General features: G+C 39.9%; 3 protein-coding genes across 6 annotated transcripts; all 3 read right to left on the reverse strand.

Moving 5' to 3' along the window:
- Positions 1-1,464: 1,464 nt before the first annotated feature.
- On the reverse strand, positions 1,465-11,909 carry heatr6 (HEAT repeat containing 6). Its single transcript, XM_067608109.1, has 20 exons — positions 11,510-11,909; positions 10,245-10,352; positions 10,003-10,143; positions 9,795-9,910; positions 9,115-9,229; positions 8,914-9,015; positions 8,652-8,807; positions 8,317-8,564; positions 8,031-8,205; positions 7,594-7,800; positions 7,332-7,431; positions 6,882-7,249; positions 6,664-6,786; positions 6,373-6,459; positions 4,524-4,658; positions 4,312-4,434; positions 4,085-4,209; positions 3,622-3,718; positions 3,185-3,389; positions 1,465-3,015 (listed from the first exon to the last, which is right to left on the reverse strand). The coding sequence occupies exons 1-20, from the start codon at positions 11,807-11,809 to the stop codon at positions 2,444-2,446; spliced, it is 3,603 nt and encodes a 1,200-aa protein (XP_067464210.1). The 5' UTR covers positions 11,810-11,909; the 3' UTR covers positions 1,465-2,443.
- A 1,174-nt stretch (positions 11,910-13,083) lies between these two features.
- On the reverse strand, positions 13,084-14,887 carry dynll2b (dynein, light chain, LC8-type 2b). Its single transcript, XM_067608114.1, has 3 exons — positions 14,742-14,887; positions 13,990-14,134; positions 13,084-13,898 (listed from the first exon to the last, which is right to left on the reverse strand). Exons 2-3 carry the CDS (start codon positions 14,119-14,121, stop codon positions 13,761-13,763), a joined length of 270 nt encoding a protein of 89 aa, XP_067464215.1. The 5' UTR covers positions 14,122-14,134; positions 14,742-14,887; the 3' UTR covers positions 13,084-13,760.
- Positions 14,888-20,311: 5,424 nt separating this feature from the next.
- On the reverse strand, positions 20,312-24,612 carry srsf1b (serine and arginine rich splicing factor 1b). Of its 4 annotated transcripts, XR_010931145.1 has the most exons (6): positions 24,136-24,612; positions 22,327-22,511; positions 22,056-22,228; positions 21,610-21,858; positions 21,200-21,289; positions 20,312-20,877 (listed from the first exon to the last, which is right to left on the reverse strand). XR_010931145.1 is itself a non-coding variant. In XM_067608111.1 (4 exons), exons 1-4 carry the CDS (start codon positions 24,327-24,329, stop codon positions 21,688-21,690), a joined length of 723 nt encoding a protein of 240 aa, XP_067464212.1. In that variant the 5' UTR covers positions 24,330-24,612; the 3' UTR covers positions 20,312-21,687. The 4 variants fall into 4 exon arrangements, 1 of the variants encoding a protein (XP_067464212.1); XR_010931144.1 differs by having other exon boundaries at positions 20,312-21,289; XR_010931143.1 differs by having other exon boundaries at positions 21,200-21,858.
- Positions 24,613-25,286: the final 674 nt, after the last annotated feature.

Genomic DNA, 25,286 nt, shown 5'->3' on the forward strand with positions numbered 1-25,286 from the left:
TGCCCCGCTGAACTCTGGTGCCTCCTGCTGGCCACGCGTAGTTACAGTCAAGAGTGTAATACACCTATTACATTGACTGTATATAAAGATATTATATTATTTATTTACGGCCAATGATCTCTTACTATCTGTGTGTAGTCACAGTTCATTTTAGTGTCTTCCAAACAGACCTGACTATTATATTTTACTGAGATCTCATCATGTGACAAATATAGTCTGGAGGAAGCTATTTTCTTCATAGATAGATAGATGATAGATAGATCATCTATGATGATAAATATTTAAGTAACTGTGGCAACTCGTCTCCTTGTGTGATATTTTGTGTTGTTGTGTTGAGATCACGGTAAAATACATAAACTGTACACTCTGTGACTGGATGATATGAAAACATCTGGTAAACCTGAGTCAGTGGTTATTTTAGAGGACCGCTGGCAGGTAACGAAAATATTAAAAAAAAGACTAAAATATCAACAACAAAAAACCCCTGATATGTGAAATTTGCACACTGGTGGTTGAAATGGAAATCAGTGAAATTTAAATTTCCATGTAAAAACAACCTGGGAGTTTCCAAAGATGAGTCAGTTGAACTTCCTGTGAAAATCAGTGGAGTCTCCCTTTAAGTCCAGAACACACAGCTTCATTATTCACCCATTCCCCCAGAGACCAACCAGTACACCTGTGCTGGGATAAAACTACCTGCTCCGGGTTTTCTGTGTGTCCCTTAGTTTGTGGCATTTTATTAAACACAACTTTATTTAGGAATTCGCACCATATGAGCACAATATAAGATAAAATAATAAATGAAATTTCGACTGTGAACCTTGGACTTTATGGCCCTGGGTCAGTTGCCCTCTGTGCCTGGTTGGTATTCCAGCCTTACCCATAAGTAGGCTATATGGTTTCAGTCACCGTTAGAAATTTGAATATATACTGTATATTTCTGAAAGATGTCAGAGGGAAATATTGTACTTTTTAGTCGTTAACATGTATCTGCCTCCTGTAGTGGTATATTGGTAACAAAATAAGGTTTTACATGCAAAACAGAAATAATGCTCAGAAACTGCAGCTTTAAGAGATTAAACTGAACATCATTATGACTTGTGGTTCACCTAGATGTGTATCTCACCCAAAATATCAAGTAGATACTTACAGATTCATATATTAATCATCTCAATGGACCCATTTTACTTTTTTAAGATTGAATGCAGGGTGTAGTTTTCCATCATATTACTGCTTTCTTCTGCTGACTTCATCATGATCCAAATTCCCCATAATACCATTCATATTTTGAAACTGAACACAAACTTGACTGTAACCTTCACCCAGCACTGGTCCAGCTCTATGACCCTGAATTTGTATTTGTAGTCTATTTACACAAAAGCTGAGGTCCTATATGACTGCCATGTCACATAATCATCAACACACTTTGCTTTAAAACACAGAAATCCTGACATGAACATGAAACACACATAAGAGAATTTAATGTTATATTTATGTCATATATTTTGTGATTTTTGTGTTTGTAAGGAGAGGAATTGGCTGTTTAGACCTTCCATACCATTCTGCAACAGATACACATCAGTGTTTGAAATCTAAGGTCAACTTAAGGGAAACAACCTTATGTAAGACAGATCGATACAATCATGTTGAGTAATGCTGAAACTAGAGTGTGGAAAAAAATAAAATAAAATCAATATTTATTTTTAGTACATCTGATGTGCTGCACAGACGTGCAGTCTGTCAGTCCAGTCTCGTGGATTGCTGCTGTGTTCACAATAGACTATGTAGTGCAGGTCATAATCTGAATTAGGGCTGGGCAATAAGGCTGATATCAATACAATGTATTAAGAATGATTTTCCAATACTAATATGTATTGTATATATGACAAATGTATGTAAAAGGAAAGATAAAATAGTCAAATTGATGTTAAATGTAAAACAAGAACATCAATATATGGATATAATAATTCTGCTCAGATGAATTAAATTGAAAAACATTTTGTCAAATAAGACAGTATGTTCATGTCATCACAATGTGCTTCCACTGAAAGTCACCCACCCTAATCTGAATTTAATATTTGTCTGTTAATCTGTTCTTAACCTGCAATCTCACTACATGTCTTTGTAAATCAGTCGTTAATCCATAACAGAGTGCGAGTGCAATGAGATAAATAAAAGGATGTTAAAAAGTCACTGAACTTTAAGAAAGAAAAAAGAAACATTCCTACATGATCTTCAGTTTTTCAAGAAAGTCTCGTGGCTCCTTGTGATGTCTTAACATAAACTAACAAAGCTGGTTACATAATCTTTGTCTCCAGTAACCACTTTGTTAGTTTCTCCTCCGACTGTCTGCCTGCTCTGATCCATCCCGACCTGAGAGACGAGCTGTCGTGATCTCAGAGGGTTTTCTGAAACCCAACGCTGCACCTGGAGATGTGACTCTTTAAGGCTCTTCACAGGTCTTCAGCACATCATCCATGAAACTAACCACGACCTCCTTACCGCTCTCCTGCTGTGTCTGTCCTTCCCCTTCAGCCTTCAACCCTTTCAGTCTGATCAGAGTCTGCTGCAGACTATTGATTCTCTGCTGAGGGTTGAAGCTGTCCCCCCCTGTGTCTCTCTCCCCCTCCGCCCCCTCTCCTCCCTCCTCAGCTCTGAGATATTTAATCAAACGTTCCTTGATACCCTTCCCTTCCTCCCCAGCCAGCGACGCGGCGAGGGCGGGCATGTCCTGCGACTGGCTGAGCTTGAGCAAGTGTAGGAGTGCTTGTGAGAGTGTGTGTCGCAGGCTGGCACTGTAGCGGTACTCTAAGAAGTCATTGGTGTCTTCGCTGTTCTCGAGCGCCTTGGCCAGGGAACGCCACACGCAGATGAACCGCTCCGTGTCGCCGTAGCAGCCGCGGTGGCCGGGAACTGCCAGGGCGGCGGCGGACTTGATCCGCACTTTGAAGTTCTTACAGGAAGTGACAACATTGCAGAGGGCAGAGAAGGCGTCAGCAGACCACGGGGCTGAATCTGAGATGAAGAAAGAAACATAAGTGAACTGGTGAGGAAGCAAACTCACCAAAATATCACACTATTCCTTTAAATACTGGTTGAAGGTGTGGTCACTTTGGTGTTAGAAAAGTATAAACTGGCTGCCGGTTGTGTGTTTGCAAAACTTGCCATGACAGTAATTACTCACCGAGCGGCAGTGCGGGGTTTCTGAAAGCGTTTCCCAAGGCGTAACAGGCGTTCCATCTGACCTTCATGGTGGCCACTGATTGGACCGTTTTTACCAGAGCACGGACGGCGTCCTCCAGTGGGCGTTGGAACGCAGACCGTGTCATCTGACTCTGACGCAGGAAATGAAGCAGGTTCCCGAGTGCTCGTACTGCGTTACACTTCACCTGGCGGGGGGTTGAAAGTTATCAGATTAAGCTAGTTGACATTAATTAACATTATTATTACTTAAGAAGAGAAAATACTTTTCATTCTCATAGATTTCTTTAGTTGTGTTTTCTCTGACAAACATAATCCTGTTACTCTCTCAGATGCATTTCGAAATAACTTCATCGCAGGAACAAAATGTGGCAAATCTAACAAATCTGAATATTTGCTCTTGTGTGTAAAAGCTCTCACCTTGTCCTTGTCAGCTGATGCGCGGGTGGCTGCTTGCAACATCTTGAGCAGCAGCATGTCTGATAACTCTTCCTGGAAATCCACACCTACACTCTCCCTGATGAACAGATTACACAAGTAAAATCTTTAATAACATTATATAACATAATAAACTCTTTTTTTAGCGTATTCTTCATTAATGACATGATGGATGTTAACCGTTCTTTTGTAAGATAAATAAGTGATCGATGCTTTAGTTTATTTATGATCAGATTGCTTTACTGCGCTGATATAAAGATGCATGCAGAGTTTTCTAAAGCATTGACTCAGCATGAAGGAGCCATGAGTGGATTAATTTTCAAGTTTGAATGAATTGCAAAATAGTATTTTTTTGTTTTATATTTTGGATTATTTTGGTTTATTTATTATTGCACGGTGATTGATAATCAGGTCACATGGATATGGGCGGTGATATCTTTCTTACATATTGACAATAAGTGTGTCTGTGAGATTGCCCAGAGACCAGGCAGCCTTGGCACGGACATTTGGAGATCGATCGTCAAGGGCAGCAAGAATAGTGTTTGCTGTATCTGCCACGAACATCACATCCTGAAACGAGAGAGAGAGAGAAAAAAGAAAACTTGTAGAAATGATCCATGTTGTAAAGAGTTGGTGCTCAGTATGCTCATAGCCGCTGGTTGAAGCCTCTACCTCTCTCAGACAAGGGAACAGTATGTAGACTCCCAAAGCCCTGACGGCTGCTGTCTTCACCAGGTAGTTTTCACTGTAGGTCAGTCCCAGCAGCATGGTGATGCACATCAGCTGAGTTTTTTCCTAAAAGCAACATTAAAAAGGTCACGCATACAGCTCCAATGAAGCTCAATATCGGCTGTGTAGAAGAGTTCGTTCATAGGGAAACTCACAGGCAGCTGAGCGAAGGCCTGCGGCAGGATGGAGGAAAGCGTGTCGCAGGCGCTCGTCTGCAGCGTGGGATGTTGTTCGTTCTGCAGCGCTGCGTTCAGCGGCCCGCTCAAGACTTCTGACCAAAACTGCACCACCTGCATTGTGCACATTAATGTATGAAATTAAAACACATCAGTGCATGATAATTTCTTGACTGTTTTGGAAAAATAGGTTCTTACTTTGTCAGTAACAGTTAAAAATACAACTCTCTCCTGTGAAGATGTTAAACCAAACCAATACCACATTTTTTGGACTCATCTTGTTTTTTGGAAAATATCTGCAGCACCAAAAAAAAAAAAAACAGTCACTTGTAAATGTTTATAGACTGATTTACTAACAAGATCAACTTTTATATTAAAAGACTAAGAAATTATGTTTACATTACAAGATGGACAAAATTAATTATACATTAATTGGAATAATGAACATGGTAGGTTTGCCTCCCTCATCTTTATTCCTTTAAATCATCATCTTCTTCTTCTTGTCTGCTTTTCCAATCATGGATAATTATACGTAAATTGTGTAAAGCTGCATTAAAACTTGCTGTCCACAGTAAAAACTTCAGAAATTCATTTTACATGGGTGCCTTGTCTGTCTACAGAATGTTTTAGTGTTACTATGCTTAATTAGAAGTTTCAGGGCTGCATAATGTTGATGACCAATTCATTGTTTTGTGAAATAAACTCCTCACGGTACCAAATCAAACTGTTTGAAATTTAATTAATGCTGGATGACCAGTGTTTCCACTAGGATTGTTTTCAGCAGCAGAGGTAAAGGCTTTATAAAAGGTAATTTAAAAATATGAAACAAAATTAAACTTGACTGCAAAACAAACTTTAGAACATATTTATTGACATCTATTTATTCATACATGCCTCTTTGACCCACTACTTACAGAGGGCACTGTATGTTAGCCTCAATGGCAAAGTTTGCAGCCTGGCTGACAAGACTTAAGCTTTCTTGTTTGTTGTTTTTTTTAAAGGAGATCTCTAAGTCTCTGTCATAGGCATGAGAAGGTGTAATGGTGAATATTCACCATGATCAGTGGTAAAGCCTTAGGTGGAACCTTGTCTTGTCTACCCATTTAAGGTCCCAGCCTGACAGCCTGTGCTTAGTCTTTGTTTTCTCTCTACTCTCCTCTTTTTCTGCCCTTTCTCCTGCTCCACTCGCCTCATAAGGTTACATTTAAGGATGAGTAACATTAGATAATTCTCTAACATCACAGATTATAAACCCCCCCATGCAGCCCTGCGGTACACGCAAATGTTTCACTCTTAGCTTTGCCCTATGTGATGTAACAAGGGGCATCAAATCTGAATGGCTTGTTGAATCGCAAGAGTACAGAGCAAGCCAGCCCACACCAAACTGACTGGGTGGTCTTGTTTCACAGTTTGTGTGTTAGTAGGCACATCAGAGACCCAAATACATACGCACAAGCACTGAAAAAAAGTGACTTTTTCATAATATGGCCCCTTTAATACAACTCCATCAAGCCACTGAAGTGCTCAAACACACATTTTCCTTTATTGAGTCTGTGAAATTCGTGTCAAATCACAGGTTTGCATCCCATTTGGACACAATGCTAAACTAGTAGCTAATTTGGAAATCATTCTGTGAGACATTGTATAAATACATAGAGTGTGAGTTGTAGTTGTCTAATTCTGATGAGGCCTATTTTATAAACAGTGTTATTATGCTCTCCCAATCTCCAAGTCTTTTCATTTAAAGTCTAATCTCCCAGTCTCTTAACAAATCAAAAACGCCCTGATATAGAACTGCATGTACAGTGTAGAGACAGTTTGTGCTTACTTGGCTCACAGGGACCCTCGAACTCTCAGGCACGTTGTTCTCTGCTCTGTACTGCTGGATTATTCCCGTCCCCAACTCCTCTAGCAACTAAATAAAAGACAACAACACAGATATCAGTGCACAGATATAGAACTTTTAATTGGCGGTTTATATTTGTTAATTACTGTCATTTTGTGCAATCACAGAATCAGCTAACATGAATGCAGAAAAAATAAAAAGCAAGGAGGACACAAACTTTAAGTAGATGAGAAGTGACTCACAGACGGAGTCAGACAAACTAGAGGGTGTTACCTTTGCTCCGTGAAGTTGTATGGAGGGGTCCATCTCCCCGAGGCAGCGAGCGCTCACCTGCCCGATCTCACACAGATACGTTTGCACCAGACAGATATAACCCCGCACCAGGTGGGACATAACCTGAAACACACAGATATCGGACACACTTAAATAATAAAAACACCTTCGGGAATGTCTTTCTTTTGTTGTTTGCTGTCTCACCCACTGTCCCTCACCTGTAGAGCTTCTAGTCGTACTGGAGAAGGCTCTAAAGCAGCTCCTCCTGTTCCCGCTCCCTCGCTGTCTGATGGGTCCTCTCTGGGCTGTGTCACCAGCGACACACACAGCTGCATCAACCACGGCGAGGAGTTGTCCTCTTCCCCCGGTGTGCGAAGAATATGGGGGGAGTGTGTTTGTGAAGAACGTTGGGAGGGTGTAGATCCATCTCTTTGTCTCCAGCTGAGAGCTGAGTCCTGCGGTGTGAACGAGCCGCCGCTGCCGCTGCTCTCTGGCTGTCGGAGGAGGAGCTGCACTTCAGGGAGAGGAGCCTGAGTCGTCACCAGAGCCCCGTAAAGCGTCAGGACCGACACACGCACATTCACATCTGTTAACGGAGAGCAGTTGTGTTAAAAGAAGCATGTTGACCTGTTCTCTTATATCCTTGTGTGCACTGACAAAATACAGACCTCTGTGGCGCATGTAGGGACGCATCTGCTTCCATAGCGGGCTGAGCAGACCAGGTCTGAGACGGTGATAGGGAGCGTTGGCCACCAGGTAGGCCAGACACTAACACACAGCAGAGATGGAGATAAATAATTATTCCTGTAAAACGTTTTTTTGATATTCAGACACTGGGGAGGAGGAGAGACAGAACACAGTTGGAGAGACTGTTCACATTCAGTAGGCAAAGGACGGTAAAGTGTGTTTATCAACCGCATGTCGTCGCACCTTTATGACCTGTGTGAGTGTCTGAGGGGACGTCTCAGCCAGCAGAGCCAGACTGAGAGCGCGGTGCAGCTCTCTGATGGCAGTCGCCAGGGAGAAGGAGAAAGGGGTGTAAGATGTACGGGGAGATGCCGTGTCCTCAGCCACAGCCAGGAACTGACGGGAACCGTCCAGCATGGCTGACAGCACTTGAAGCGCACACGCTCGTACCTGGAGGAAGAGACGTTACAGTCATATGTCCACGAGAATTGTGACAATGACAACATACAGTTAAAATAAAAAATAAAAAAATCAGTATAAATAATATAAAATTAAGTCTGTCTCTATTCATTTCTGCCATGGTAGCAGCTACAAATGTCAGAAATGAAAGAGCATGTCCAAATATTGAGGGAATGTTTTGGTTGTATCCATTTAAGACAGTGAGTGAGGGTATGTTATACCTTTGGGGAGGGGTCCTTCAGTATAATTGTGAGGAGAGTGAGAGGCGGCGTTCCTCCAATAGGAGAGTCAGGGATGAAGGAGGACCAGTACCCGTACAGAGTCCGCTTTTCTACACCTTTCACCACTGCTAGCAGACAGTGCAGCGCTCCCTGACGCACACGCCCGTGGTTCAGCCTGAAAGAGAGTAACAGTGAGGGGGAGAAGAGGTGTTTTATCAGGTATGTGTAGCATGCTGTTAGAAAAAAAAAAAAAGGTGGTGACCTGGACGAGTTTATCTTTTAGTACCTTAATTTGCTCTGTGCGGTGCCTTCTGGGTCAGAAAACTCTGAGTCAGAAGTGTTTTGTTTCCAGGCGGGGTAGAGAGACGGAGTAGAAGCTTTAGATAAGGACTCTCCGTCGCCTCTGCCTCTCTCTCTTCCCCCTACCTTCTGAGATGCGGGCACCACCTCTCCATCATCCTCCTCTCCATCATCCCCTCTGCTCTCCTCACTAACCGTCTTCTTCCCCTTTCCTCTGGATTTCCTCTTTTTATTCTTAAGAGCAAAACATTTAAAATAAAAATTAGTGTTTCATCGTCAATTTAATATAACTGAGGCCAATGGAAATGAAGGAAGTCTCACCCCTGAGACTTTTCCTGGCACAGCAGAGTCTGTTGGTGGTTCAGTGGGTTTTGGTGTTTGAGCAGATTTGAGACCCTCGTACTGAGGGAGAGGTGCCGGGTAAAGCACAGCCGGCCACTCAACACTCACACCTGGAGTTCCCTGGAACATGAGCCTCTGCAGAAAACAACAGATCCCTGATTTATCACTACAATATAAACATATGTAGTGTTTGTGTAGGAAAAATGTTGATGAAATGATTACAGCTGTTATGATTTTGCACCTTAAGCGCCGCCAGTACAGACCCGAGCTCTTCCCCTCCTCCAAACTTCCACTTCCCACCTGAGAGACAACACTGCAGTCCCTTCAGTGCTGCCTGGATCACCTGCACAGACGACACACGAGCAGAAACAGGTTGAAACAACATGATTACATGTATTTTTCCCTATAAAAACTTTCATCACAATCCACCATTTATCCATACCATGCAATAGAAGAGCTGATCAGTGTTGGAGGGTTTGGGTGAGTGAAGTGTTTTCAGGAAAGCTCTGAAACATACACTTCTGTATTGATCATCCAAAGGTGGCTGACCAGGGATCCTGGAGAAAAAAACCCAACAAAAAACAGCCAAAACAGAAACAATTACAACCAAGAATTAAAGAACAAAGCAGACATTTGGCTTAATAAACGTACCCAAATTCCCAGAAAAAGTTATTGAATGAATTTTAGACTCCTGGAGCAGAACCAGGTGGAAACAAAACTATTTTGATAATCGATTAATTGTTTTGATTGTATGTTTCTAAGAAAAAATGCTCTGATTCCAGCTTCTTAAAGGCGAACATTTTCTGTTTTCTTTAGTCCTCTATGAGAGTAAACTGAATATTTTGGGTTGTGGACTGTTGGTCGGGACAAAACAAGACATTTGAGGTTGCATCTTGGGCTTTGGGGAATTGTAATCGACATTATTCACCATTTTATAGACCAAACAACTAACTGATTAATCAAGAAAATAATCAACAGATTAATCAGTAATGAAAATAATAAAATCCGAAACCAGATCAGAGACACTCCATTCATGTTTTACTATCGTCTGTAAGCTGATGCTCACAACTTGGGGCAAAAAAGGTAAAATAAAGCAACTAGTTTAAGGATGCTAAAGCCTACCTGAGACAGATGTTGGCCATACAGGTGAGGGCAACGCGGCGTAACTCCATATCTGGCTGAGATGGAGAACTATACAGCAGGAGGACTCCATCTTCACCCAGTAAGTCGATGAGGTGCTATGAAGAACAAAAATCTCAACGTAAATATTCAGTTATAAAAGACATCATATGCTTTGACACACTTTGACACAGCTTGAGCAAATATCTACCTGGTGGCACTGAGGTCCATTCCCGTACACGATTGTGGAGAGAGCCAGGAGGACACCGGAGTGTGTCCACGTACTGCACACTTTCAACGCACGGGCGGTGTAGTTCAACAACACGTCCAATGTCTGCTCATCCATTATAACCTTAGAAAACAGGGAAAACAGGAAGTAAGACAAAAATGAGAAAAGACTCACATGTCAGGTGATAGTCAGCACACGGGTAGATGTGTACGGTTTTCTGTTACCTTTAGCTGATTGAGTAGATGATGTACTAGCTGGCAGAGTTTGATAACCAAGTGTTCTTGACTCAGCGGCACAAGACAGCTGGCATGTTTCAGCAGGCTGCACACATCCTAAAATGAAAATGAAGAAGAGGAGTGTCGTTCACAGCAACACTGTGCTTCAAAAAACATATTAATGAACTAAGTCTTTAAAAGCAAAACTGGCATTCTTTTATAGAAATAAGGCAGGTATTACCCAGAATTGCACAAAGCAAATTGTTCAATCAACCTTTTCATCTGTTTTGGACTATGGTGATGTAATTTATATGCACTCTCCTGCCTCTATTGTTAAACCTCTTGATGCAGTCTATTATTCCGCCCTTTGGTTCATAACTTGGATGGTTTTAGAACGCATCATTGTATACTATATGAGAAAGTTGGGTGGCAGTTGTTGGCAGTGAAAAGAGAAAGGCACTGCATTCTATTTATTTACAAAGCACTTACTGGCAAACTTCCTGGGTATCTCACGTGTCTTTTTAACTATAGATCAATGTCACACTGCACTAGGTCCGAAGACTATCTGGTCCTTGAGAATCATCATGTTAGTACTGAGATTGGGAAACTAACTTTTATATACTATGCTCCACACAAGTGGAACAATCTGCAGAAGCTTGTAAAACCTTTTGATCAATTTAAATCTCTTTTAACTGACATAGAGCAGTGTGAATGCATGTGTTTTTGAATTGACATTGTCCTTTATGTTGATGTCTTTGACCTGTTTGTTGTATAATCTGTTGATACTGTAATTCCTGTGTGCTTTAATTATTTTACTTACATTGTTTCTATTGTTATATATGATTTGTTGTTGATGTATACTACTAAGTTTCGTGTGCTTTTATGTGTACTGTAATCAGGGCATCCTTGTAAAAGAGAACTTGCTCTCAGTAGCCTCCCTTTTTAAATAAAGGTTATAATAACAAATAATAAACTCTTAATCTTGACCATCTCATATGCTGATTGAGTAGAAGCTTGCTGCTTGCGGCCAAACAAAACTCTTTTACACTCTTTGTTTTTGCTAAATTCCCAGTGGTTGCTGTGATGATCTGTTGGGTTGCTAGGGGCATGTGGTTGCTGGGATGACTGGGTGGTTGCTATGGTGTTTTGGGTGGGTACTAGGTTGTTGCTAAGGTGTATGACGTGGGTGCTGTGGTGACACTCAACATTTCAGAGCCTTCAATACAGTACGTAAACTACTTAAAAAGTTACGACAAGAGTAAAGTATGTGTTACCTCCGGTCGGATGTTGATGTTGGGGTCGAAGCTTGTGTTGTAGTTTTCGGAGAGGAGCTGGTCAAACAGCAGGTTGAGCTCCTCTCGGAGTTGGCCAGAGTCTGCCCTCAGGGCTCGAAGCTTTGCGGCGCACCGGGAAAACTGTCTCTCGGCGTCGGACGATGAGCCGAGCTGCCACCCGTCCGTCCCCAGAGGAGTGAACGGGGCGGCCTCCGCTGACAGAGCCACCTGAGGGAAAGCAGGAACATCACTTCGGCTCATAAAAGCCGGTGCCGCTGCCAGCCCGGTTTGAGCCGCCATATTTCTGTCCTAGGAAGAGCTTCTTTCCACTTCCGGTAGTACTTCTTCGTCGTTGGATTTTATTAGAAATTACCGCCATCTACTGAATTGGCTTGTGGAGCAGCAGGTAGGCAAAAACAACAACAGATACATAAACAAAAATATATATAACTAAATTCTGGCCGTCAAGTTTGCGAGAGGATAAAATGCGATCTGAGACGGGACTTTCGACCTCCAGTGTTTCCATGGAGATTAATTGAATTTCTCTCACCTCTCATCTCATTTCAAAGTGTTCTGAACGGTTCTTAATAGCTTTGATATGTGCAGGTCTGCTGCTTTACATAGTTCAGTAAGATTTTCTCTTCACGTGAACTGCTCAACACTGCTGATATCATATTCACATCAAATCCTCAGCTGAGGACCTTCACAAACCAACATTTGTCCGTCAAGTTTAGCAGATTATAATAAACAAATCCACGTTATTAAACCTATAGGATTATTATTCTGTGTACATTATATCTCACTACATCAGTTAATTTATACAACAAAAGTGAAAAAACAAATGTCATCAACAGTAAATATTTTAATATTCTATCATATTTTTATTGATAATAATAATAATATTTTCTTCTACATCATTACATTATAGCCCATTGCTGCAGAATTATGAGTAATTTCTTAGTTTTAGCTCAGTCTGATGAAGTCTCTACATTTTACTATGATTACAGATGGGGTGGAATAAGTATTTAGATCCGTTATTGAAGTAATAACAATACCACATGGTAAAAAGACTGCATTGCAAATCAAAGTCCTGCATTCTAAACAACATATATGAAAATATTGGATTATTATAATTACTGATGCATTAAATCAGCATTTTTAATCATTTATCTGGTCGACAGGGATTTACTTCCAACTACTTAATATACTATTTAGTAGTTTAGTGCCTCATTTTTTGATCAAGCAGTTGGATACAATTTTAAATTGCTAAGTTAAAAGTACAATATTTCCTTTTGAAATTTAAGTACAAAATAGAAGCATAAGTGACAGTAAGTCTCCAGTTTTGCAGCCTTATTTTTTTGTGGACACAAGCAGAGACACCAAATCCTCTGAATCTGGAAGCCGTTATCTATGAATATTTAAGTAATCATTTTGAAGAAGATTTGACCTGTTTGTAGCCTCAGAAAACTACATTTTGTATTGTGGTTCACAATATGATCAGACTAGACAAGAGACAATATACTGATTACACAGTACAAGTAGGTGAATCAAGTACAAGACACACACACACTATACACATTTTGGACCAATTTACTGTCTCAATGTTGTTTTTGTGCTCAACATGTTGAAAATATCACAATACCAAACAATAAGTTACATTCCAGAGATATACAGCAGTAACATTGTAAATATTTACAACTTAAGTGGAAACAGGAATGTTCAAGCATGTACAAAACCTGAAGTCTCTTAGCATGTAATCTTCTTTATTAAGTGGAAGCAACAGTCTTAGCATTTTTATTCTATCTCAGTCAACACTGAAAATTAAAGGCATTTCAACAAAAAAACTTTCTGTTGCTCATTTTAATTCCATGAAAAGTTATTATACAACATATCCAAATTAACTAATGTACAAAAAGGTCCATGCGTCAATGCACAGCAAATTAATATCTGCAAATTATGAGTCATGGCGAGTCGGTTAGATTTGCAGATGTTGACATGTCAAGTAGTTTTAATTGGCATTTTCTATCAACAGCCCTATACATGATACAGTCCAGACATGAGCAAAGCGTCATCCACTGATAGTGGTAGTGTTGTAGGTGGCAAAAAAACAAAAACAAAAAAACAACAGACTGAAGCAAGCAGGAAACCAGGAGGTAGGCATGTCTGCAGAGAGGCGGTAGCAAAATGTACAGCGTGGCACAGAAGGATTATGGGCTGAATTAAAAGTTGTTTTAGGAGGGCGTGTTTGAATTCAGCCCGACTTGAACAGTAGAATGGCCACTTGGCCCAAGTAGAAGTAGATGAAATGCTTCGTCTCGTGCGTCACGTAGCTGCCAAAGTTCCTCCCAACAATGCAATGCCATGTCGGGTTGTACTTCTTGTCAAACTCCTGCAGGGGAGACAACATTGATTAACACGTCACAGTTTAGAGGCCACTAACAGGTTTCAGGTTTCTACTCATTTAATGTTGATCCGAGCACCTTTTTGACATAAGCAGCGATATCCTTCTCGATGTTGTACTTCTCCATTGCTTGCATGGCGCAGTCCACTGCATCCTGCTGCATTTCATCAGACATGTCTGCATTCTTGATCACTGCCTTTTTGTCAGACATGGTGGCGTTTTGACTGCTCAGGAGAAAAAAAAAAAAAAAAGTTACTTGAATAACTGAGGACAAAACCTTAATCCTCCCCTCAGATGTGGATTTACAGAGCTGTTCTGTTTGCAAATTCACAGCACACAGTTAAAAAAAGGTTCACACATTTTTAGGTGCCCAAATGAACATTAGGCACATTGGGAGGGATGATTACAGTAAGAAAAACCTGCTTCAATGATCATCTGGGCTACTGCCTGATGTTTTAAGACACACTAGAGAAATGATGCACCGATCCTTTAAAAGGTCTGACATGACCTGACTTTACAGGCTGCACCTGCACTGTGCAGCTCGTGTAATGCAGCTGCTTATGAAGCAACACTTAGTTATTTCTGCTGATTTTTTTTTTAGAAAACACACGAGAGAAATCACTCCTTCTATACACATTCTCACTAACTCAAGTGGTCAGATTTGCAAAGAAAGTGAAAGGAGCCTCGCAGGGCAAATACAAGAGGCTCAAGCGAGATTAGCATGCAAGCAGCAGGAGGCTCAGTATTCACTTTCACCTGCTCACAGGACAGAGGTCTGATTAGCAATAAACACAGCAATTCACATTAACACACAATGCAATTAAGTCTTACCGTATCTCAGCTTTGATTTAATGTTTAAAGGTGTGCGTAACGTGGGGCTGCACAGTCCTTCGTTGATTTTATGGAAGGAAAAACGTGCGTCTCCGCCCCGCCCTTCACGTCACATCCGCAGTCTGATTGGCTGCAGTGGAGCCTCCATCCGGCTGACGGCGTTTTTTACTTGCGGTCACTCGCTCCGCATCTTATTTCCACCCAGAATGCACCATTTTCACCCAGCCCGATACATCCCCCCTCCCTCCATGCCCTCCGCCTCCCTACTCCCTACCAGCGAGGGCGTGATTGATCCAGGTGATCGGGTTAATCGATGATATTGATCCGCTCATCTTGGAGAGCTTGCAACACATCCAGATGTAGATTAGACTCAGAGAGGAGGCGAGGCACGAGCTCGATAGTCAGTGTTGGGAGTATTGATCTCATGCCAGTTGAATTAATAGACAAAATAGAGGAGCATACCATTATAAACCAGACACACTTCACCATTGCTGGATCTATAAGCCCCAGTTTGACTCTACCATTGAAGCTCAATGTGCAGTGATCCTCTAACCATCTCAATGAATAATATTCTGTCCACTCAATGTTAAAATATTATGATAAGTAATATAATGATAAATAATATGATTTTAAAAATATTTAAACCCCTTTCCGATAGCCAAATCCCATCATATTGCCCCCAAAATCATGAAAAGACCAAAATTTAAAGTTCACATTTCTCACACAGTTGTCTTTATTTTGGATTTTCAACACACCCAAAGTTTCCACTTCCCTAAATGCAGCATAATATAACATCCAGGTCTACTTTTGGTAGCCAGGATAACATGAAAAATACCTGTTCTGCTGCCAGACTGATGTATGACCCTGGTCAGGACACCAATAAGATGCACCTGTTTTCAGTTTTTTTCAACCACAAAAAAACATACTGTAACTTTATTGAAAGCTCGGTTGACCTCTGAAAACATACCAAATGTAAGTTAAGGACTTTGTTACACGGTCAAGGTTACATTTAGGATTAAAACTGGGGTAATAAAGGTTGAGAATCAGCGCAGCATATAGTGCTGACAGTTACAATTGGGTCTCCTCTGTTGGATGGTCTTCATGTGAAATGGAAGGAAGACTGTTTGTCTGTGTGTTAAAATGCTGCTGGTGGGAGACATAACATTCCCTCCTCACACATAAACAAGATTATTTTACTGCTGGGATTGCTGGGAATTTATTTACACCACAAACACAATGACCTTCTTTCTCTCTTGAGGGCCAAATAAGAATTGCAGGTTGGCTAATCAATATGCAGTAAATAATTTCTTCTATTAGTCCCTTAGTGTATATTTGCTTTGAGAATTAACACCTTGATGTTGCTAACGAATGCTGGAGTCACACACAATGCATTTCTAGCTGCTTTTGAGGAATCGTTAGCTATAAATTTAACTCGCCTAAGGCAATGAATTGAGCCATAATATAATACCAGAAAATTACTGAACATTTCATATATTATGCTGCTCATCTCATTTTCAGGTTGTGAACATTAACTAGGCTGCCAGTAAAAACTGGTGTTTCTGTCTTCTAAGGCAACAAAAGGCGATGAGACAACTTTGACTTGCTGCTATTTTAGCTTTTTGTCTTGCAAATGTTGAAAGGTAAACATAGTAAGATTCAGATATTGGAGGGCTGAAGGGATTTGATATTGGATTTAATTTTGCTAAAATGCAATAGCTCCTCATCCCTACCGATAATCATATTTGAAAATTGAAATATATAGCCTATATATATATGTAATATAAGGCCAACAATATTTTTTACATTTTACATCAGCACATGACATACAAAAACATCTTTAATAAGCACCTATGTATTAGGGAATTGTGACCACATGTACTGAGTGGGACATTTTATAGTTGACAAATAAACTTTGGTGGACAAACTACAGTATTAAATGGTGTCACTGTTTATAAAGTGCCTCAAACATATCTTTGGCATTTCTGTACTGTGTACATATACACAGATACCAGTATATCCACCATGAGCTAATATCTGTCTTTATCTGGCTATTTCTACTAGGAACGAACTAGTAACCACCTAACAAGGCTGTTGCAACCGCCCAGAACACCATAGGACTCACTTAACAACCACACAGCAACCTAACTTACACCCAACCACACCCTACCATGCACCCACACCAGTCACCTAGCAACAACCTCAATAAACCCTAGAAAACCTACAAACACCTGAGAAAATTTGGCTATTACAACCATTCAGCAACACCCAAGTAAAACTAGTTAACAAGTATAATTTCTATAGAAAACTGATTTGTATTTATAGTTGTTTGGGTTTAAGTGTATATGTGTGAATGAAATGTCACAATGAACACCACTTTGAAGAAGTACACAAATCTACATTGTAAAAATATACAAAAAAATAAAATGAGGTTTTCCTATCATAGTTATTTAAAGGATAGGTTCACAATGTTTCAAGTCTGTCTTAAAACAAGTCAGGTGCCAAAATGAACACAGACAGAGGCTGTAATCATTCCTCCTGTTCATACTAGCTGTGAAGTAAGTGATGGAGGCCAAAATCCACAGTGTGTCCACACAGTCATTTTGAATATAAATGCATTTAAAAGTTTATTTGAAGGTTATATGAGGCCTCAGCAGTCTGAGTTAGTCATAGGGTCATAGGGTCAAGTGGATATCTGCCACATTTACAATCTTTTTAGCATCAAATTCCCTCTTTGTGTTTCTGTGTTAAACTGCGGCGGAAGTATAGCAACAAAAAGAGGGACTTTGGCACTGAAAAGACTGTAATGTTTAAAGATATCCACTTGATTAAACTCATCTGGACTGAAGCTTTATATTAGCCTCAGATAAACTTTTAAATACATTTTTCTACAGGTCCCCATGGCCTACATTGTAAGTGCATTATGAAGGGATCTTCTAATGGTCAGTATGAATAGGAGGAATGATTATGGCAAGAAAAACCTATTTCAGTGTTCAGTTGGGTACCTGACTGCTGTTTTAAGACAGACTTGAAGAATAGTGAAATCATCCTAAGACTGAAACACCAAGCTTTCCCAGAAGTCAGGGAAACTATGATACAGACATTGTGGCAAAGTGGTAATCTAAAAAGTCATTGATGGAAGTTTTAACATAAAATTGTGTGCATTCATTTATTAGAGGAAAATGTTTCTCAGTGTACAGGACTGTATGTACTGCACAGAGGCATCTATAAGTTAGCTGTCCACTAGTTTTGAGTGATGTTACACCTGACAGTATGATAAATGGATCCATGTATTTTATCAACAATAATATGAAGTTTTCTATTGAAGATCCCCTCCAGACAAATTTTTAGATGTATATAAAATACTCTGCTTTGAATAGTAATTAGTCTGATGTTTTTTTTTTTTCCATAAATAAAGTTCAATTACCTCGTTCAAATCCTTAAAATGTCATCTCCTCCTTCTCCCTCATTAAAAATTCCATAATCTCTAAAATATGTACATATTTTTCATTTCAGAAGTTTAACTGCTGGACACAAGTTTCAAGTTTCCACATCACACTTTTGTAGACTGAATGTTGGACCAGGATTGGCTTCCAAACTACTTGTGATGTCACAAATCCTGCTCATAGGCCGACCAATTAAAATCAGATTTTCAATGAGCTCAAGAGAAATTTTCCATTTTCAACAGATGAATGTGTCTTCTAGTGTCAAACTCTGCACAAACACCATTCTGCACTGTGAAGCTTGAAAATTCAAATGTAAGAACAGGAAGAAAATTGATGTTAGGACCTGGCTCACCTCAGGTCCTCGAACTCTGCAAAGGCTAATGGTGGTCCTCCTCTTCAGGTTTTCAGATCGATATCCGAGTTATACCGTATTTATAAAACACTTCCTTTTCACCAATAATAACAAACTTATTCATGGATTTTACCCAGCTAAGATATGTTTTTAAAAATTCAGAAATTGATAAGTTGTACATTTTGTTTTAGCTCCCCTGAGGCTGCTGTTCACTCATTTTGTCCCTTCTGTGACTCTTTTGCAATAACGTGTATCTTTATAAACAGTCATATTGATGAACATTTTATACTATTTTGGAAATATGTAGTTATATGTAGAATACTAGAAGATGACTCTAATAACTCAAATTAACAGGTAAAACGTCTGATTTTAACAAAGGAGGTCAAACAGCACAAATTCATTTAAATTTTCCTGTAATCCAAAGGCTGTAAAACCTACAAATACCTGTTTTTTGTTTCAAATCTCGTGAACTGCAACTACACTGGAGTTGGTTTGTTTTATTACTTTGAGGAAGAAGAAACTGTAATTGTTTTATATGTCAATAAAGAAGAAAAAAACAAACAAACAATCCTTGATATTTACTTTTCTGTTCACATTTGTATGTCAGTTACATTATTAGGTGAAACTATTACATATGGCCATCAAAAAGCCCAAGAGGCCATTAAAACAAAAATATCAAGCTTTACCTCAGTGCATCATCAGTTCTTACTGTGGTTCAATCCAGCAAACAGTGTGTTGCTGTCAAAAACCCTCGTAAATTGTACTGTATATAAAAGTTATAAATGTGCACTGGTGGAAAGTAACAAATATTTACTCAAGTATTGTTCTTGTTTCCATTTGTGCAGTTTATGCTCATATTTCACCACTTTTCAGAGGCATATATTGTACTTCTTCCTCTCATACATCATAGCTACACTTACTAGTTACTTTGCAGATTCAGATTTCACATATAAAACAAATAATGATCTAATAAAATGGCATATTGTTGTAATTTACTGTTAAAGGACTGTATTTACAGTTTTATTGCTATTTTTACTGAATGATTTGACTTCTTACACCATTGTATGTCATTTGATTAATAGAGTTGCAACTAACAATTTTCATTATCAATTAATCTGTTGATTTCCTTGATAAATCAAATAGTTGTTTGGTGCAAAAAATGTTAAGTTTCCCAGTTTTTCCCACAGTTTTGTCTCGACCAACAGTCTACAACCCAAAGATATTTAGTTTATCATGGAGGACTAAAGAAACCAGAAAATATTCACATTTGAAAAGCTGGAATCAGAGAAACTGGAAATTTTCTTCTTAAAAAATGACTCAAAGCATTTATCAGAATAGTTGGCGAATTATTTAAGAGTTGGAAACTTATCGATTAATCATTGCAGCTCTAGACTAATGCCACCATAAATACTGATAAAGATTCTCACTGATCCATCCATCCCAGTCATATGTGGGACATTAAGCATCATGTTATCTGATGTGCCACCATGTGTGAAACCCGTTGTGTTACTGATCTTCAAATACATGTGTATTATTAATCTTCAGCTGTATACACAGTTCATTTCATTGTAACAGGCACTTGGAAAGGCTGAGGCACAATTTGAAGGAGGCCAGACAAGCTATAATAAGTAGGTGCCTTGTACTGATGAGTCAAAATATTTTAAATATAACTGAATGTGTTGCATATGTGTGCATGTGTTCCATGTTTTTGTGCCAAACCTTTTTTTTTTTTTAATGAATACAGAGAAAGAAAAATGACCACAAAGAAAAACCAAAACATTTAACCTATGTTAAACTTTTATTAAAAGAGAATAAAGCTTTACGATATTGAAGATTATACTTAAGAAAATCAGAAATGATCTCCTCAGGAAAAGACTGACCTAAGAAAATGATACAAACCACATTAAGGTAACATTCCCACCCTCCCTCCCTCCCTCCTCCACTGTTACAGGTTGCCCACTATTTACCACTCTCCTTACGCGTGTGGATCCATCCTGCACCTCCCAGCCCTCCTCCTGGTTTTGATCCGAGCTCTGCTCTTCTTTTTTTTTATAATTTAAAAAGCAAAAAAGTAATCGCGATGCCGTCAGTAATCGTGTCTCTGAGGTCCCACACAAAATGGAAAAAATAATTTGGATTATTTGAACGCCAATTTAGCTTTAGTTTAGTTTCCGGTTTGATGGGGTTATGTGGACAGGGCCGGGTTCGGGATCCCCCCCCGGGTAAAATGCTCCCGTGCTCCTGCTCCATGTATCCATCCTGACGCCTAAATCCTAATCCTGATCTGATCCTGAATCCTGATCCGGCTCCGGAATGGTGAGACAATGAGCCCAGTCCAAACCTTCAGAATACCAGCAGAACCAAAGAGAAGGAGGCAAGTTAGAATCACACCTTCAAAATTAAAAAAGAAATCTGTCATTAAATGCATCTACGAGGGAGTTCACTTTGAGAAAAACAAGGGACACCATCTACATTAAATTCCAAAAAAAAAACCAAAAAAAAAAAAAAAAACCTAAGATTTACTTTGGATACTGAGAGATAAGCAAAAGCACAAGCTTTGGGTCTCCAAAGACAAAGTAGTATACAAACTTATTACTACTGAAAACATTCAACAATGGCACTCCATTGTCAAGTGTATATAAAACACTGCACAGCCATCATACCATTGGGTGCCATATTTGACTCCTCCTCCTCCTGTTTATCTTAATATGAACTGTTTCCTCTGTTCCCATCCTATCCTGTTCCTTTGAACTCTATAGAGAGACACACAAGAAGGTCAAAGTACAGTAGTATATGCTTTAAAGAAGTAGAATCTTTCCAAATGAAAGCATACAATAAGGACAAACAGCAGAAGAAAGGTATAGAAAAGAGGGAGAGATGGTTAGCAGAAAAATGATGATGAGAAAAAAGGGGAGAGAGGGAGAAGAACGGCAAACCAAGAGTGAAACGAGGCCACAGACCAGACACATCTGGTGCGCAAAAATGAAAACTGCAACAAAAAGTGGAGGAAAGGAGACAACACAAAAAGACAGTGTAAACAGGTAACACGTGAGACGCTCAGTGGTGAGTATACAGGGTTTGTTATGTGACGTGAAGATTTCCTCTGCGGCTCCGAGGTACACCACTGCTTCGGTTAAGGGTCGAGGCGAGTCTAGGTGCGAGAGCGGGAGCGGGAACGCCGGGGAGAGTAGCGCGGGGAACCTCTGCTGCGGCGAGGGGAGTAGCTGCGCGACCTGCTCTTGCTTCGGCTGCGACTGCGGGAGCGACCGTAGCTGGGGCTGCGGGGACCGTCCATCTTCACACGAATGTAGGCCGTCTCTCCCTAAACACACAAACACACACACGAAACTAAAAATACATTCCCTATGTGGAGGCTTCTAAATGAGACTCAGGTAGACAGAAGTTACCAACACCATAATAGATGTTTTTGGTGACATATAATTAGTCAAAACCGTATTTAGCGTGCTCATAGATGACTTATTGTGCTTTATTGTCTTACTATTGTAATCCTTTACATACCTCATGAGAGCGAAACTTGGTGTTATCAAGTTTGCGGACAGCGTAGGTCATGTCTTCTTTGCGTACAAACTCCACCACTCCAGTGCCGTCACGATTCACATCGGCGTAACACACGTCGCCTGCCTCTCGCATGTGATCCTTCAGGTCCTGCCAGCTTCCACTGGGGGGAAGACCTGACAGGAAAAGGGTGGCGTAAGACTTATTAATTCAACTATATGCTTGAAATAAAGAGATTGAGCAGAACCTGCAGCCATAAGGACCAGAGACCCACCTGACACGACAACCCTGTGCTCCGAGCGTCGGGATGGGGGACCATACCTCCCCCTCGGGGGTCCTCCCTGTGCTCCACCTCCTCCACCACCACCTCCTCCTCTTCCACTTCGGGGGAACTCAACACGCAGGCGGTAGCCATCGTAGTCATAACCATCGCGCCCATAAACAGCATCCTCAGCATCCCTGTGAAATACAACAGTTATTAATCATCTTTCCAGCTTTACTAGTCAAGGAAGCCGCATATCAGTTAAGCTGATTTTGTTTTGGCTGCAACATGTTATCTTACAACTTCTGGCCTATCATGATGAAACTAGGGATCAAAAAAATGCATCTTGCTCAATTAGTGTATGTCCTGCGGATGGAAATCTGGAGCGGAAAACACCTTTAAGTGTTTAGCTTGAGTACATGAAAGTCGTGAGAATTTAATGTGCTCAGTATTATTCACAGGCACTTAATGGAACAAAGAGCACAACAAGGCTTGGACTGACAGCCGCTGTGGACTGAGTGGCATTTCAAGCTTGCACTTTAAAGCTTGCCTGTTATTTGTGCACATGTTGAGCGTACTAAATTATCTCCCTCTTCTGACCTCCTTTCTTCATTGTGTTAAACACTGACCGATCTGGGAAGCCCTATTTTCCACTGTTTTTTGTGGAAACAATTATTTCATTGATATGTTGACTTATTTAATAGCATTTTCTTTCAAGCTTTATTTAAGATAACAATAATAAACCTCAGGGCTGAGTGGTAACATAATCTTAGGGTCTAAGTTTGGAGGCAGCTACATCCCCATAATCCAGAACTGATAGGAAAGTTGATTCAACAATCCTCTTCCTACAAAACAAAGAAAAGCCTCTTTTAATCCTGTAGAAAGTGATTTTTTTGTCATAATTTCCCAATAAGACTCCTAATGTGGTATTTAGCCTAAATGTAAACTTGTTGTTGAGCCAGATGCCAAGAGACTTGTATTCTGCAACTTTTTCAATATTTGAACCATTGATGGTTAAAATATGCAGATTACAGCTGTTTATGTTACTGGATCTGAAGAAAGCCCTGAATTTTGTTTTATTTGTGTAAAGTATCAATTTAGTGTGAGAAAGTTGCAACACATGAAAGCAGAGTTGTAGTTTCTCTATGGCTAATTGAACAGAATCAGCAATACACTACAATACTAATTTCACTAATAGTACTAATTTTGAGTAAGACTACTCCTATTTAGGGTCTTTGTTCAATAACAAGTGTGTAGTAAATAACTGTTTTAACAGTCTTTGTATGAGGAAAGTCACCAGTGTTCAGCATCAGAATAAAGAACAAAGAAATACATTTTACAATGTTTATTTCCCATTAAAATACAGCTAGTGGAGCTGAAAATGTACAGTCTCACATAAATAAACGTACAAAGGTACTTTAATATCATTTTCCAGTTGTGTTTTAACTACAACTGGGTTGAGATCTAGCAGGTATACCAGCACATGTTTGCTGGGTGCCAATTTCTTATGGATACACCTCGATAAACAACACTCAGTGAGAGTAGACTAAATATTAGACACACCTCTAAGTGTGAGGCAACACAATACAATCAAACAGCGCCAAAAACGACACCGTCCAAATAAAATGGCCATGAAGTTAAATCACGGTCATTGTAACCTTCATGAAGGCAGACTTTACTGCAGGTTATACATTATAAACTCACACCTGAGAGACGTACCCGTATATATGAGTGATATAAATGTGTATATAATTTGAAAACAGGTTTGGGGGATTGTATGGAGATAACGCCGAGGCGTGGTGGAGGAGCGCGGCAGCTCACCTCGGGTCCTCGAACTGCACGAAGGCAAACGGCGGTCCTCCTCTCCGGTTCTTCAGATCGATATCACGAATGGCTCCGTACTTGTAAAAGAGATCTTCGACGTCTTTGGAGCGAATATCAGGAGGGAGATTCCCCACATATATCCGACAATCGTTGCTCCCCGCTGGTCCTCGGACGACACCACCACCAGACATGTTGGCTAACACACACAAAGCTCGCTTAGCTTAGCTTAGCTTAGCTTAACAGTTCAAGGAAGTTAGCAAGCGAGCTAACAGGTCTCCTGAAGAACAAACAGTACAATAACGCTTCCGTTGTCGTATAGAGCGACACGTTAAATGTCTAGTTACAGTGGCGTCTAAATGGGAGTTGAAATCCTTCAGCGAGGATGTCAGAAACAATCGCGTTAACAACAGCTAAAACTTACAAGCTGCTCAAACCTTTCAAGTAGCTTCACGCTCTTCTTCAGTGACGATGAGCGGGTTGAAACATGGATGTAGTTTTAAAGCTGCACACAGCGCCACCTGCTGTACTGGAGCTGTAAAGGATGAGCTCACATTGTCTTTAAATAACAGTGAGGAGCACAGATGAACATTTAAATGTTTTTCTTGCTGTAATAATTCCTCCTGTTCATACTGACCATTAGAGGATCCCTTTATAATGCACTTACACTGCAAGAGATGGGGGACAAAATCCACAAGCCTCCTTCTGTGCAAAAAATTAACAGTTTATTTGAAGCTAATATGAAGCTTAAGCCGTCCAACTTAGTCAAATCAAGTAGATATCTTTCTCTTTTTTTTAATATTGGAAGTGCAGAATATGTGATTGGCAGGACATACAAGGCATGACAAGGTGAGACAAGAAGAGACATATAACAACAAAAACAGAAAGACTTACATATTGAACAGGAGGACAATAATGGAACACAGACAAAACAAATTATGAGAGACAAAGATAAATAAAAATAAAATAAAGTAATTAAGGCAAAAATAAAACAAACAAAAAACAAGACAAAAAAGTAATAATTAAAGTAAAATATGATCATCAGAAATTGCATATGTAACAAATGTACAGTAATAATAATAATATATTTTGCATCTCAAATACAATTTATATTGAAAGTAGATATTTTTCAACATTAGTCTTTTTAGTGC

This window comes from Thunnus thynnus, chromosome 13, assembly GCF_963924715.1.
Source record: "Thunnus thynnus chromosome 13, fThuThy2.1, whole genome shotgun sequence".
NCBI classification, from domain to species: domain Eukaryota; kingdom Metazoa; phylum Chordata; class Actinopteri; order Scombriformes; family Scombridae; genus Thunnus; species Thunnus thynnus.